General features: G+C 50.8%; 5 protein-coding genes across 5 annotated transcripts; 1 reads left to right on the plus strand and 4 right to left on the minus strand.

Annotated features, from left to right (window-relative positions):
• Positions 1-99: 99 nt before the first annotated feature.
• Positions 100-861, plus strand: AA0111_g2721 (hypothetical protein; the record flags this gene model as incomplete). Its single annotated transcript, XM_028648524.1, has 2 exons — positions 100-290; positions 345-861. 2 exons carry the CDS (start codon positions 100-102, stop codon positions 859-861), a joined length of 708 nt encoding a protein of 235 aa, XP_028509592.1.
• A 247-nt stretch (positions 862-1,108) lies between these two features.
• Positions 1,109-1,641, minus strand: AA0111_g2722 (hypothetical protein; the record flags this gene model as incomplete). Its single annotated transcript, XM_028648525.1, has 2 exons — positions 1,109-1,503; positions 1,578-1,641. The coding sequence occupies 2 exons, from the start codon at positions 1,639-1,641 to the stop codon at positions 1,109-1,111; spliced, it is 459 nt and encodes a 152-aa protein (XP_028509595.1).
• Positions 1,642-4,056: 2,415 nt separating this feature from the next.
• On the minus strand, positions 4,057-6,306 carry AA0111_g2723 (hypothetical protein; the record flags this gene model as incomplete). Its single annotated transcript, XM_028648526.1, has 1 exon — positions 4,057-6,306. One exon carries the CDS (start codon positions 6,304-6,306, stop codon positions 4,057-4,059), a length of 2,250 nt encoding a protein of 749 aa, XP_028509594.1.
• Positions 6,307-8,916: 2,610 nt separating this feature from the next.
• On the minus strand, positions 8,917-10,399 carry AA0111_g2724 (hypothetical protein; the record flags this gene model as incomplete). Its single annotated transcript, XM_028648527.1, has 3 exons — positions 8,917-9,382; positions 9,455-10,015; positions 10,065-10,399. 3 exons carry the CDS (start codon positions 10,397-10,399, stop codon positions 8,917-8,919), a joined length of 1,362 nt encoding a protein of 453 aa, XP_028509597.1.
• Positions 10,400-10,590: 191 nt separating this feature from the next.
• On the minus strand, positions 10,591-11,271 carry AA0111_g2725 (hypothetical protein; the record flags this gene model as incomplete). Its single annotated transcript, XM_028648528.1, has 1 exon — positions 10,591-11,271. One exon carries the CDS (start codon positions 11,269-11,271, stop codon positions 10,591-10,593), a length of 681 nt encoding a protein of 226 aa, XP_028509596.1.
• Positions 11,272-11,391: the final 120 nt, after the last annotated feature.

Raw genomic sequence — 11,391 nt, forward strand, 5'->3', positions numbered from 1 at the left:
ATTCCCCGCTCATTTTTTTGGAAGTCGCGAACCTGCAACTTCGAACTTTTTCCTGAGCGCAACCTCAACCAACCACAACACTTGCACAGCACCGCCAAAATGCCGAAGTCAAAGCGCGCGAAGGTCGTACATCTTACCAAGACGGACAAGAAGGGCAAGGAGCTGTCTTTGAAGCTTTTTGCCAATGTCCAGGAAGCGGCGGACAATTTTGAGCACATCTTTGTCTTCGCCGTAGAGAACATGCGCAACTCATACCTCAAGGAACTTCGTCAAGAGTTTGCCGATAGCCGGTATGTCTATGGGACCGCTTTTACCGAAAGCGCGCATGGTTAACGATCGCGCAGATTCTTCTTCGGAAAGACCAAAGTAATGGCGAAAGCGCTTGGACTCACCCCAGCTGAAGAGCACCTCACCAACCTCTCGGAGCTTAGCCAGCATCTCAACGGCAATGTTGGACTTTTCTTCACCAACCGCGACCCCAGTGAGATGATCGAGTACTTTGCCAACTACTCGCAAACCGACTTTGCGCGCGCCGGTATCGTTGCTACACAGACCTTCACAGTCCCCGCCGGTGTAGTCCACTCAAGAGGTGGAGAGATTCCCGAAGACGAGGACGTGCCCCTCCCGCACAGCATGGAGACCACCATCAGGAAATGGGGCATGCCAACGAGGCTCGACAAAGGCAAAATTGTGTTGGATGTACCGTATACCGTCGCGGAAGAGGGCAAGGTCATGAACAGCCATCAAACAGCGCTACTGAAAATGTTCGGTGTGGCCATGGCAGACTTCAAGATCGACCTCAAGGCCTACTACACCAAGGCGACCGAGTCTGTGACCGAGGTTGGAGCTATGGAGGAGTAAGGAACAAGCGAGAAGGAACAAATGCTCAGTTTAGTTGCATTGTGACGGCGTTTCTTAGGCGTTTGGTTTTGACCAGGGAAAAGTATGCTAGATGACTTTGACAGACAGGCTCAAGTCAACTCTACGAGCACATCACAATATACCCTATTATGTTGGCCCTATACATCGCTAGACCTTTCGACGACTATTATACTTAAGGTGTTGCTTTTCAGCTTTCCGTTCTTTACCACAAAACTATGACGGCCTGCTACAGCATCGCTAATCCAGCTACAAGGCCTCCCACGAGAGCTCCGAATGTCTCCGGGTAATTCACGACACCTGCACCCGTCTCAGCTGGGGCCGATGCACTCGTCGTAGTCTCATCAGCCGTAGGTGTCGCTGTGCGCGAAGTCCTAACTGACGTAGAGGAGTGTGTTGAGGAATGCGTTGAGGAATGCGAGGTTGTAGAGTTGCGCGATAGCGTCGAAGTCGAGAGTGTCGAGTTGGCCATAGCGCTAGACATGGAGATGATACCTGAGCTCCTCGACGCCGTGAGTGTGGGTAAAGTTGAGAGTACTGGAGCGGACTCGGTGACTGATGGATAGACAATGGTGCTTGGGCCGAAGAATGGCGCAGTGTCCGGGTCGAACATTGGGCCGGTATCTACATGTCGGATCGCTTGATTAGAGTTGTATTCACCAAACAACCTTCAGCACTATTGCTTGACTTAAACTTACAGCTCGAGGTCTCTTGCGCAAGCGCAAGAGCTACAAGGCCAAACAACGCAACGACCACCTTCATCTTTTACTTTCTGGTCTGGGTACCTAACCCGGTGTTTTACACTAGTAACGGTAGAGGTGAAACTCAATACTGATGGTCCGCGGACTTTGAGACGTGCAAGCAAGCAGTAAGACAGTAGGATATATTAACAAGACGAAGAGAAAATCCAGAGTAAAGACCGACTAGGAGCTGAGTGAATGCGAGAGAGCCCAACACGCGCGCGCATCACGAACGACAGAAAACAGCGTCTTTATCTCCCATCCACTTGCCCTGTCCTGCCCAGCCAGTTCTGGCCCTCTCAGCCCCTAAGCATAGCATCTCGTAAAGAACAAGCATACCAATACTCTGCCGGGGCCCGCCCAATGATGACCGCCCAGTCAGCGTGCCCAGAAGGCACGTTCATCTCCGTGGGGCTAGACGTGTTTCGGATGGGGGCTCGTGTTCTCGTGTCTACCGTGTGCATGGCTGGCAGAGCGCGCGCACTTTTGGGCACCTCGGGACTTTAGTGGCGCCTACCTAAGCCCATTTGCCGCTATTGTGCATTATCGGACGGCGCAAGGTGTCTTTGCATCGGAAATCGAAGGCTAGAGGCAAAAGAGAGCAGGTGATGCTTGTGCCGAAAGGTTGTTTTTGTGGTGGACATGGCATTTGGATGCGTCTTAGTGGACGTTGGAGGCGCGTCTGCGGTGGAGTCACCCCACATGGTGCCCCTGATGGCTTGGCAGGTACAAGCGATGTGAGGCACGCATGCATGACGTGCTTCTTCTTCGTCGACCGCGGAACCTGCAACCGTTATCGCAATACTGGTTCTGGTACATGAAATTGTGCGCAGATCGTTGCATCTGGGCTCTGCTTTCTCAGATAACGTTTCCACACTATTACCCTCCATAAGCGTATATGGAGAAGCTATTACTGTCTCAACGGATCGTGGGTTGTTAATGCTGCTTGGTGAATGTAGGAAACGCTTGTCGGAGACGGCCTATACAGCTAGCGACCTAACGAAAGTCACTGTATAGTGAAAGGCATTCTTTATATTCCGAGAAAGCAATGACGGTAGAGATAAATAGAACAGTCTATCTAGTAGCTTCCATCTCAGGATGACGCTCAAGACAATGGCCGTTCTACGAGCCCACTGCGCAAGTCTTTTACCTCGAGCTGGGCCGCTTTCTTGTTGCATCCGTTGTCAGTTTGCATAGTGAAGGATATCGCGAAGCTACAGGACTGCTCGGTCTCCTCCAACATATGTAAAGGGCCGGCGCTGTACCCGGTATTATAACTACTTCGACCTCTATGTGCGAAATCTAACAAGGCTATGCGTTCTTGTCCAGATTTGTACTTCAGTGTCTCAGGAGGTGATTTGGACGAATCTGTCTCGAATACAGATACCATGAAAGTCGATGTAGGCACAATCTTCCTACGCTTGTGCGAGCACACGTTGAGCAATTCGACGTCCTACAACGTACATAGATGACTCCCTACTCAAAGACCATTCGTTTTTCCCCGCGCGATTCTGAGGAGTAGTGGTAAATTCTTGAGCCGCAAAAACCTGCGCGCTGTCCGTGATGGAGATCTTCACATATATCTTGCGAGCATCTATGAGATGAGCTCGTGTAGTTGTGAATGGAATGTATTACGTACCAACCAATCTTCGACTTAATCCAGTAACAGACAAATCATCAATGTAACCTTCCCATGGTGCTGCAATCAGCTCGGCTTTTCGTTTCTCTACTATATCAGCATATAGGCCCTCGGGATGAGCCTGTGACGGCTCTGAGATTATATCCACAGTTTTGCGAATGTAGGAGAGGGCGAGGAAGGCTGAGGCGGTGGAGGTCTAGCATAAGAGCGATTGGAAAGTCTCAGCCTTGCGACTACCGATCGATTTCGAAGAATTCTTCCGGCGCCACAATCAGTGCGATAATACGAGACAATAACCAATCCAGCTCAATCATCATGCTCATCGGTTGCAAAAAGTCCAATCGGAAGGCGTTGGTGAGGCGCGAAGCTGATGCCAAGGTCAACAAGGCATCCAATCAATGCATTCTAAACTCGTACACTCTGCGCCTCATAGCACCCAAAGATCATACTTGAAGGTGTTGAAGCTGCAGTAGGCTTTCCGTAGCTTTTTTCCCCATCCAGTAGAAACTCTGCCTGCTGGGTGGGTTTGATTCATTAAAGACGATAGTTGGAATCATTTTGATACGAAGTGTATATATCTTAGTCGGCAACGAGTGTATGATACAAGATGATGAAACATGCCCAAAGACCTAGAGAAACATACCGCAAGAAGGCCCTGTGCCGTGCAAAAGAAGTGTAAACAATGTAGCGAGTCGAAGAGACATATCGGCTATCTTGCATCGCCAAAAGAGCGATGCAATAATATAGAAGGCAAAGGGCACTGGAAAGGGAAGCGAAACAAGAGAGCATACACATCGCCTAGTACCTCTCGTAACCTCCACGACGACCACCTAAAGGTACTCTAATATTCCACTCATCCTCATACTGTAACGCGGAGTCCCTCCTACCCAATACATTCGGCCGCCTCATCGAATATCTCATGTCCTTCTTCTCTTGGATATGCTCAAGAGCTGCGTGGATATCACTTAGCCCAAATCGCTCATCTGGCTCGTCTCGGTCTGTGAGCGCACGTTGCTGAGGAAATTTGTAGCCTAATTCATGCCTATCCGCAAGGTATGACGAGGCGCGAAGTGGTTTGGGTGGGAAGTGCGTTTGCGCAAAGGGGTTGTGGGCGTTAGGTAGGTTGGCCATGGTGGCGCGACGGTGGTGCATGTTTGGACGGACAGTATGCGCTGCATGATCATCGAAGTATGATTCGGGCTCACGCATGTGTACACGAGGGCTGCGGGGATGTGGATAGTCGTCTACGAGCTCGTCGGGATACCTGATCTTCTGTGCCCCACGGTGGTTAATCTCCTCATCGTAGATGTGGCTGGGGTGCGGCTGATCGAGCACAGTTTGTGGTTTGCCTCTGTAAGGCGACTTACGGCGACTATGCACATGCTTAAAGGAAGGGCGGCGACGGATAGGCCTGTCCCAGACACCATCATCCGCTGTGTGGGCAGATGTAGTGTTCATAGACTCAGTCCCACTTCCACGTTCCAACGATGAGCTGGAGCTCTCACGAGCCATGTCATGTGCGGTGTATTGCTTTCCTCCCTTCCTCTTTCCATTGTAAAGGTCAGTTGGTAGAGCATTACCGTTGCGTGTACGGTCTTCCACGACGTTATTGGTGTTCAAGTGGATGTGAACAGGTGGTATGTGACCTGAAATCTTGTTGTGAGAGCCCCGAGAAGAGTCGGTAGTGAAAGACTCTGGACTGAGTCTACCATTGCGAGGATCATCAATTAGGTCGGAGGCTCGGCGTCGGCGGGTAACTTTTGGAGAATAAGGGTCGGCATTGTTTCTACGTGCACGACTTCGGCTCCGACTACGACTGCGACTAAGACCTCGAGCTTTGCTGAGTGATCGGTGTTTCTGGCTCTTCTTCGGCTTCTTGAAGTGTCGCTGACGTCCACGTTCGCGTCGACCAGCATCGATATGATCATCGTGCTCGATGTTGACAAAGCTGGAGTCCTCAGACTCATCTTCCCACGAAGATTCACTATCAGACGACGAGCTGGAAGTATCGCGATGGTTTTTGCGTCTTGGCTTCTGATGTCGATGGTGAGTAGGGTTCAGCACCTCTATTGGCCGGCCTTGATTGTGCCTCATATGATGCGGTGGCATTGGCAATTGTTCTGGAAACGTTCCAGGCATAGGATGTTGACCATTGGGGGGATGATGGGGCTGTGGGTATTGCATGGGCCCTGGCATGGGTCGACCTCCACCATTCATGGGTGGGTGTGGAGGCCCACCCATATCGTGTGGCACACCCGGAGGCGGCGGAGGCGGAGGTGGGTTTCCAGGAATGGGCCCTTGGTTGATGTTGCCATGACCTGGATGTTGCTGGGATGGATGTTGCTGGGATGGATGTTGCTGGGATGGATGTGGCTGCTGCTGCTGCGTAGGTCTTTGCTGCTGTTGCTGGGCCAAGTTCTGGCCAGGGTTGGGTTGGTTCGAGAAATGTTGATTCTGAGGATTAACCTGCTTGACCTTGTTCGGATCTTGAGGGCCACCCGGAACCATGATCTTCGCTTGCATAGGCTCTTGAAATCCGGAAGGTTCGGTCTCCAGTATGATGTCTACACGCACGAGCTGACGTTCGCGACGGTTGACTGATCGCCATTTGTTGACAACGCTTGCGATCCTATACTGAATCGAACGATTGTACTTCGCGAGTTCAACGTTCTGGTCCTCGACGAGCTCGTTGATGATCCGGCGACAATTTGGGGAGGGAATATCATTCATGTTCTTCTTGACGTTGCCATGGTTTCGACGGAACTTGTGAAGCTCACTCTGGAGCTCTTGAAGTGCAACGTGTTGCCTCTCGGGCTCGGCATCCTCCCAGGAAGTAGCATGTTTCGGTTTCTCCAAGATGAAAGATGCTAATTGGGGGTCGTAGTTGGCGTATGGGTTCAGAGGGTGCTGCTGAGATTGCGCTGGTCTTTGTTGGGCCTGTCCAAAGGCCTGCTGTTGCTGTTGTCCAGTCGGAACTTGGCGCTGTTGGCCAACGGTTTGGTGTTGATGTACCTGAGCTTGGTATTGCGCTTGCTGTTGAGCCGCCATCGTACGGTTCAAGGAGACTATTGCGCGTGATTTCCCAAAGAGGAAGTGCTAGCCAGATTATGATCAGATGAGAGAAAATCTTGTTGTTGGTGATCGAAAAGGGAGTGTAGCAGGATTAAGACACGGGAAGTGAATGATAGGGCGAGCTTCAGTATCTAAGGCAGAAACAGGAGGACCTTGACCGAAGATATAGGTCGAGCATTCTGGCTATTACACTCGAAGATGCTCGCTCTCGATCTATACCCGCAGCAGTAGTGATACCGCGTTGATGCAAGCGGAGTTAGGGGTCCTTGTTGGAGTACAGTAACCATATCCAGTCCCTTTCCCAGGGTATACATGAAACAAGAGATGATTGGTCGTCCTATAGGGCGCTCGAAAGCCCCACTATGGTATGAATATCAGGGCTTTCACCGGTCTAAGCCACCAGGCTGAGGAGGAAACAGGCAAATAGCCCCGCCCTTTTGCGTGAACATGCAGCATAGCTTTGCTTGCCATATGTCTTTGAGCCGCAAAGTGACCGGACCAAATACGAATCATCCTAAACATGCATATGCACGACGCGCTTGTGCATTGAAGGACTCGTAGCTGCTGTCTATCTGTTATCGCATGCAGCCTGATGGTGGTGGTGGTGTTCGTAATTGGTCGCACTTGCATTACACCTGCAGCGTTCAGGATCGATTCGCGAGTTGCAGACGCGAATGCTGTTGTTTTCCCCTGCCCGTTCTCGAGCTGAAGACATCAAGTCGTCGTGTAGGAGACGTTAACAGTGCGCGAAGAAGCCATGGCTCATTGACGCGTCGACGCTAACAAGGCGTCATTACCCCACTTTTGGCCCATGCACCGTTCACCACACCCTTCCGCTTCAACTCAGCCAAAAGAAGGCAACTGACCACACCAAGCCACCAACCCAAGGTGCACACAAAATATCAGGACCATTTACTTGGACACTCGCTTAGGATCGCCAAAAGAATGTCTGCTGACGTCCAGTCTATCAGCTTGTCCTTGGTCCCGCTCGGCCAATGCATCCAACGGACAGCCGCAAGACGCAATGAGATCCCGCCGGTTGCACAGAAGTCCTTCGACCGCTTTACTTGTACCCGCTGTCACAGGCGCAGTCTGTACCTTTCTTGTGCATCTGCAATCAGTTCACTCATCTCACTCAGCCCCCCCACTTGCATCACTACAGTGCATGTCAAACATTTTCGCGCTTCGCCACTCGATGTATCGCAACACTATCACACCTCTACAACTGATATTGGTTGAGCTCCCCTCTGGACTGCATGAGTTCGAGATCGTTCTGCAGCGCGGCTCAGCATAAGTTCGCGCAGCGTCGATCTACTACTGCACATTGGATTGCTGTCGCTCTTTCAACTAGAGTTTGACGCCCCTCCATGCACCTCGTCACGCCCTCCAATCTTCAGCCTCCTACCTAACCAATAGCCTTCTTGCCGGAAGCTCGCGGACAATATCAAATCCGGAGACCCTATCGACAGACACCGGATGCACGCTGTATGACACGCATATTGGCCGCTGAATGACACCTGCGACAGCCAGCCTTATGCATGTCTGGGTTGAAATACCACAACCGAATTACAGAATCATCTCCAATAGGCGAGAATGACTACAACGCCTGCAAGGAGCCGCGTCAATTATACATTTCTTTCTCCCTTGCTAATATCCACTCACCGGACACATGCGTATGCTGGCGTATGCATTGTTATCAGAACTATCTCAGGATCAGTCTCGGCCCGGGCTCATCGGCTCGTGCCAGTCGCCTCAATATTCTAATTACCAGCGTCAAGGCATCAATTCAAGCCTTCAATCACCCGGGTGCTTCTCTACCGAGAATGCCAATGCCTCGTGTAGTGCAAGTCCAATTAGGATGTAACATACCGCCATTTCAAGACTGGAAGGATGGACTGATAAACAATACTTAGCATCGAAATCGAGCAGAAATGTCGTGATCGGCACGTAGAAATCAGGATCTGGACCACACGGCACTTCTTGGGGTTGCAATCTCGTTGGCACGATCCACGGGTACTTGCATGCCTGAGACAAGGCCGAACACGATGGTTTGCCTACCCACGCTTCGCGATGCAGCCTTCCACTGGCTTTTAGCGTTCTCTTGACCGCTAGATTGATCGTTTAGCAACCAAGCTCGCGCATCTATCAGGCAGCGGCAGGAGTCATGATGGCGTTACATTACTAGGCGATCTTATCTACACTTTCGGACACACGATGCCAGGCAGTGGCCAATTTTGCGATTAACATTGGACAGACCGATAAGGAAACACTGAGAAGGTGTCTCGATGACTCGGAACAAGTTTTTGGACGAGCTGATTACTACTGCGAAATGCATTGAACGGGCAGACGTGTCATCAAATGTTGCGCAACGAACTTCGTGAGCCTCATGTGCACATCATCGGCACATGGTTGGCTTTCGGCTCACCATCAGCTATTTCCTTTGATTAAATCCATGCGCAACACAGCAATGAGGCATTACAAGGCTAAAGACACGGATAATTCTCGCTCAAAAATGTGGTCATCAAAGACTGATACTCGCCGCGCAGATGGTGTACCAATTGGTGTGTATCAACACATCTGAGTGAGCTATGGCCCTGCTAAAACACTCTGCTCTATCGTAAGCAAGTTTACATGTGTAGTCTTCCGTTTGAATCTGAGCGTCCGAGTTCCCCATTTCTTTTGCGCGTCATCCAGCTCGAAAATATTCTCCCAAGGCTCGCCAATATCAACTTCATCCTTGAACAGCTTCATCCAATCGCCGCCTACTTCCACTGTACTGCTGACGACATCAATGCCTGCTTTCTCGGCGATCTTTCTGATATCTTCGGCAGCTTGCTCCGCACTTTCGTATTCGCCCTTCCAGGCTTTGAGCAATACACTTCCAAGCCTAGCCTCTTCTAGCACTTGGAGCTGGTCGCGCCAATCTGCCGCTTCTTCTGTTGGGCGCCCTTCAGGTGAGTAGAACGGACTCCAGTCTATGTCCCTTTTCCAGGGCGCTTCGGCTGTGAAACCGTTAGTCATGAGCTCCCAGACAAAGCTAGCCCAGTAAAACCTTATCACAATACGATGGTCAGCGAAACGTTGCATTCCAAGTACGACTGGACCAAAATTGGCAGTTACTCACAAAGCTTTGCGATGATATACACCTTCTCGAGGATACTTGATGTTGAAATAATCATCGTAGAACAAAGCGTTACCATCCCCCGCCCATTCTCCTTGACTCCAAGATTCGGAGAACCCCTCTGGAATCTCTTCGCTATCTTCATTACTCTCTTCATCAGAGGGCTCTGGCTCTTGTGTCATACCAGCAACGAATGCCTGATGATCTCGCTCCTGTCTCTCATCTCGCTTCGACTGCTTCCAAGCGTCTCTCAGTGCATCGGCATCGAGCTCGGGTCCTTCGAGGCTGATGAAACCTGTAATAGCAAGCGAAAAGTCGGATCGTAGCCATACATTTCTAGACGAGAAGAATGTCAGATACACAGAGCGAGAGTGGAAAAAGCTGAGGGCAGACAGTGCTTGCAAGGCCCAACGATAGTACAAGGCCAGCATGATCTTATCCTCTCCGGAAGGCGTCTCTTGTACAGGTGTAGTCATGACGGGGAGATCACCCCAGTGTGGCCCTGGATTGAGTCTCTCAACAATCACCCCATTACCGGCATCGCTATCTAAAAGGCTGATACACCTATCATTACATCAGCGATAACACCACACTGGATCTACGCTGCACCCACCGCACTATCCTTGGATGACCTTCTCCGAGAAGCTCATAAGCCTTTCGCAACCGTTTGCTCACCCATTCTGGTCTGGCCCTTGGATCGGGTATATCTGTCTCTTTCGGTTCGTATATGATGATATTGTTCCCGTCCTTGTGCGGAACGGCGTAAGCTTTCTCCCAAAAGTCACAGTACCAGGTCTCTGTATCATCCGGCGCTGTGCTTGCTTCACTTGGTGTCGGTACTCCGTAGACGTTGTTTGGCGGCGTCGTGTACTGGGTAACCGGGCGCTGTGGCGGCGGCCCAACAAGATAAGTGAGCACCGACTCAACGCATACGATAATTGTTTCCATTTGGAAAGCTAAAGGACTGCTGCTAGTGATTCGGAAGCGCGATGCGCTGGACGATATATACATGCGAGACAACGGTCCCCATTAGGGTAAGCGCAAACCATGCCTTGCGGATCGTGCCAATGGTGCCTGCTTGGCAAACCACGTTCAGCAAAGGCCCTAAGGCACCAACACAATTAACTGAAATGAGATACCTACAACCCATACTGAAGCTCTGGGTCACTGCGCGATTTCCAAAAGTATTCCGCGCTATTTCCCATCCACCCTTCCACCCAAAACTCTATAGAGACAACGGGTACGCCAGTATCCTGATCAGGGCCATGTTCGAAAAAGTGTTCAAAGAATATCTTGGTACCTTCTGGCACCTCATCTACGTTGTCTTCACAGCCAACGCCTATTGAGCACCGTCCATCTTCACCGCGCTGAAACGAGGCGTTATACATCCAAACCATGCCTTCGCGGATCTTATCCCCAATGAAAGGATTGGCAGCCCATGCATGGACTTGGGCGACCACGTCGCGGACGAGTACAGGGCTACCGTCAGCGGTTTCGACGACGAAGTAGTCCCACGAGTCTTCTAGCCTCTCGACACCTTCTGGCTGTCCTTCGAAACCGTCGTTCCATTCGCCCTCATTACAAGCGAGACATTCTGCTGTTACGAAGATTTTAGAGGCGTTTGTAACGGTTGCTGGTTCGAGGGCGACGGGGTGGTTGGTAAAAGAGGCTCTGGAACTTGAAGACGTATTGTTCTCTTTGTCGGCGACGCGAATGTTTGATATGCCTTCTTTGTCTAGGATAGGCCAGTAGAGGAGTTCGAATGCGCTGGTATTCATCACGGCGATATCTTCGCCTGAGGTGAGATTCGGAAGAGACATTGTGGGTGATGTAGAATTGATTGTGAGCATGCAAGAAAGCGGCGAGAAGTAACAAGGTCAACTATACACATCGCGCACACTGGATCTTTATGAGAATCGTGAGAAGAGTCATGCCATCTA

This window comes from Alternaria arborescens (assembly GCF_004154835.1).
Source record: "Alternaria arborescens strain FERA 675 chromosome Unknown contig_5, whole genome shotgun sequence".
In the NCBI taxonomy this organism is placed as follows: Eukaryota; Fungi; Ascomycota; class Dothideomycetes; order Pleosporales; family Pleosporaceae; genus Alternaria; species Alternaria arborescens.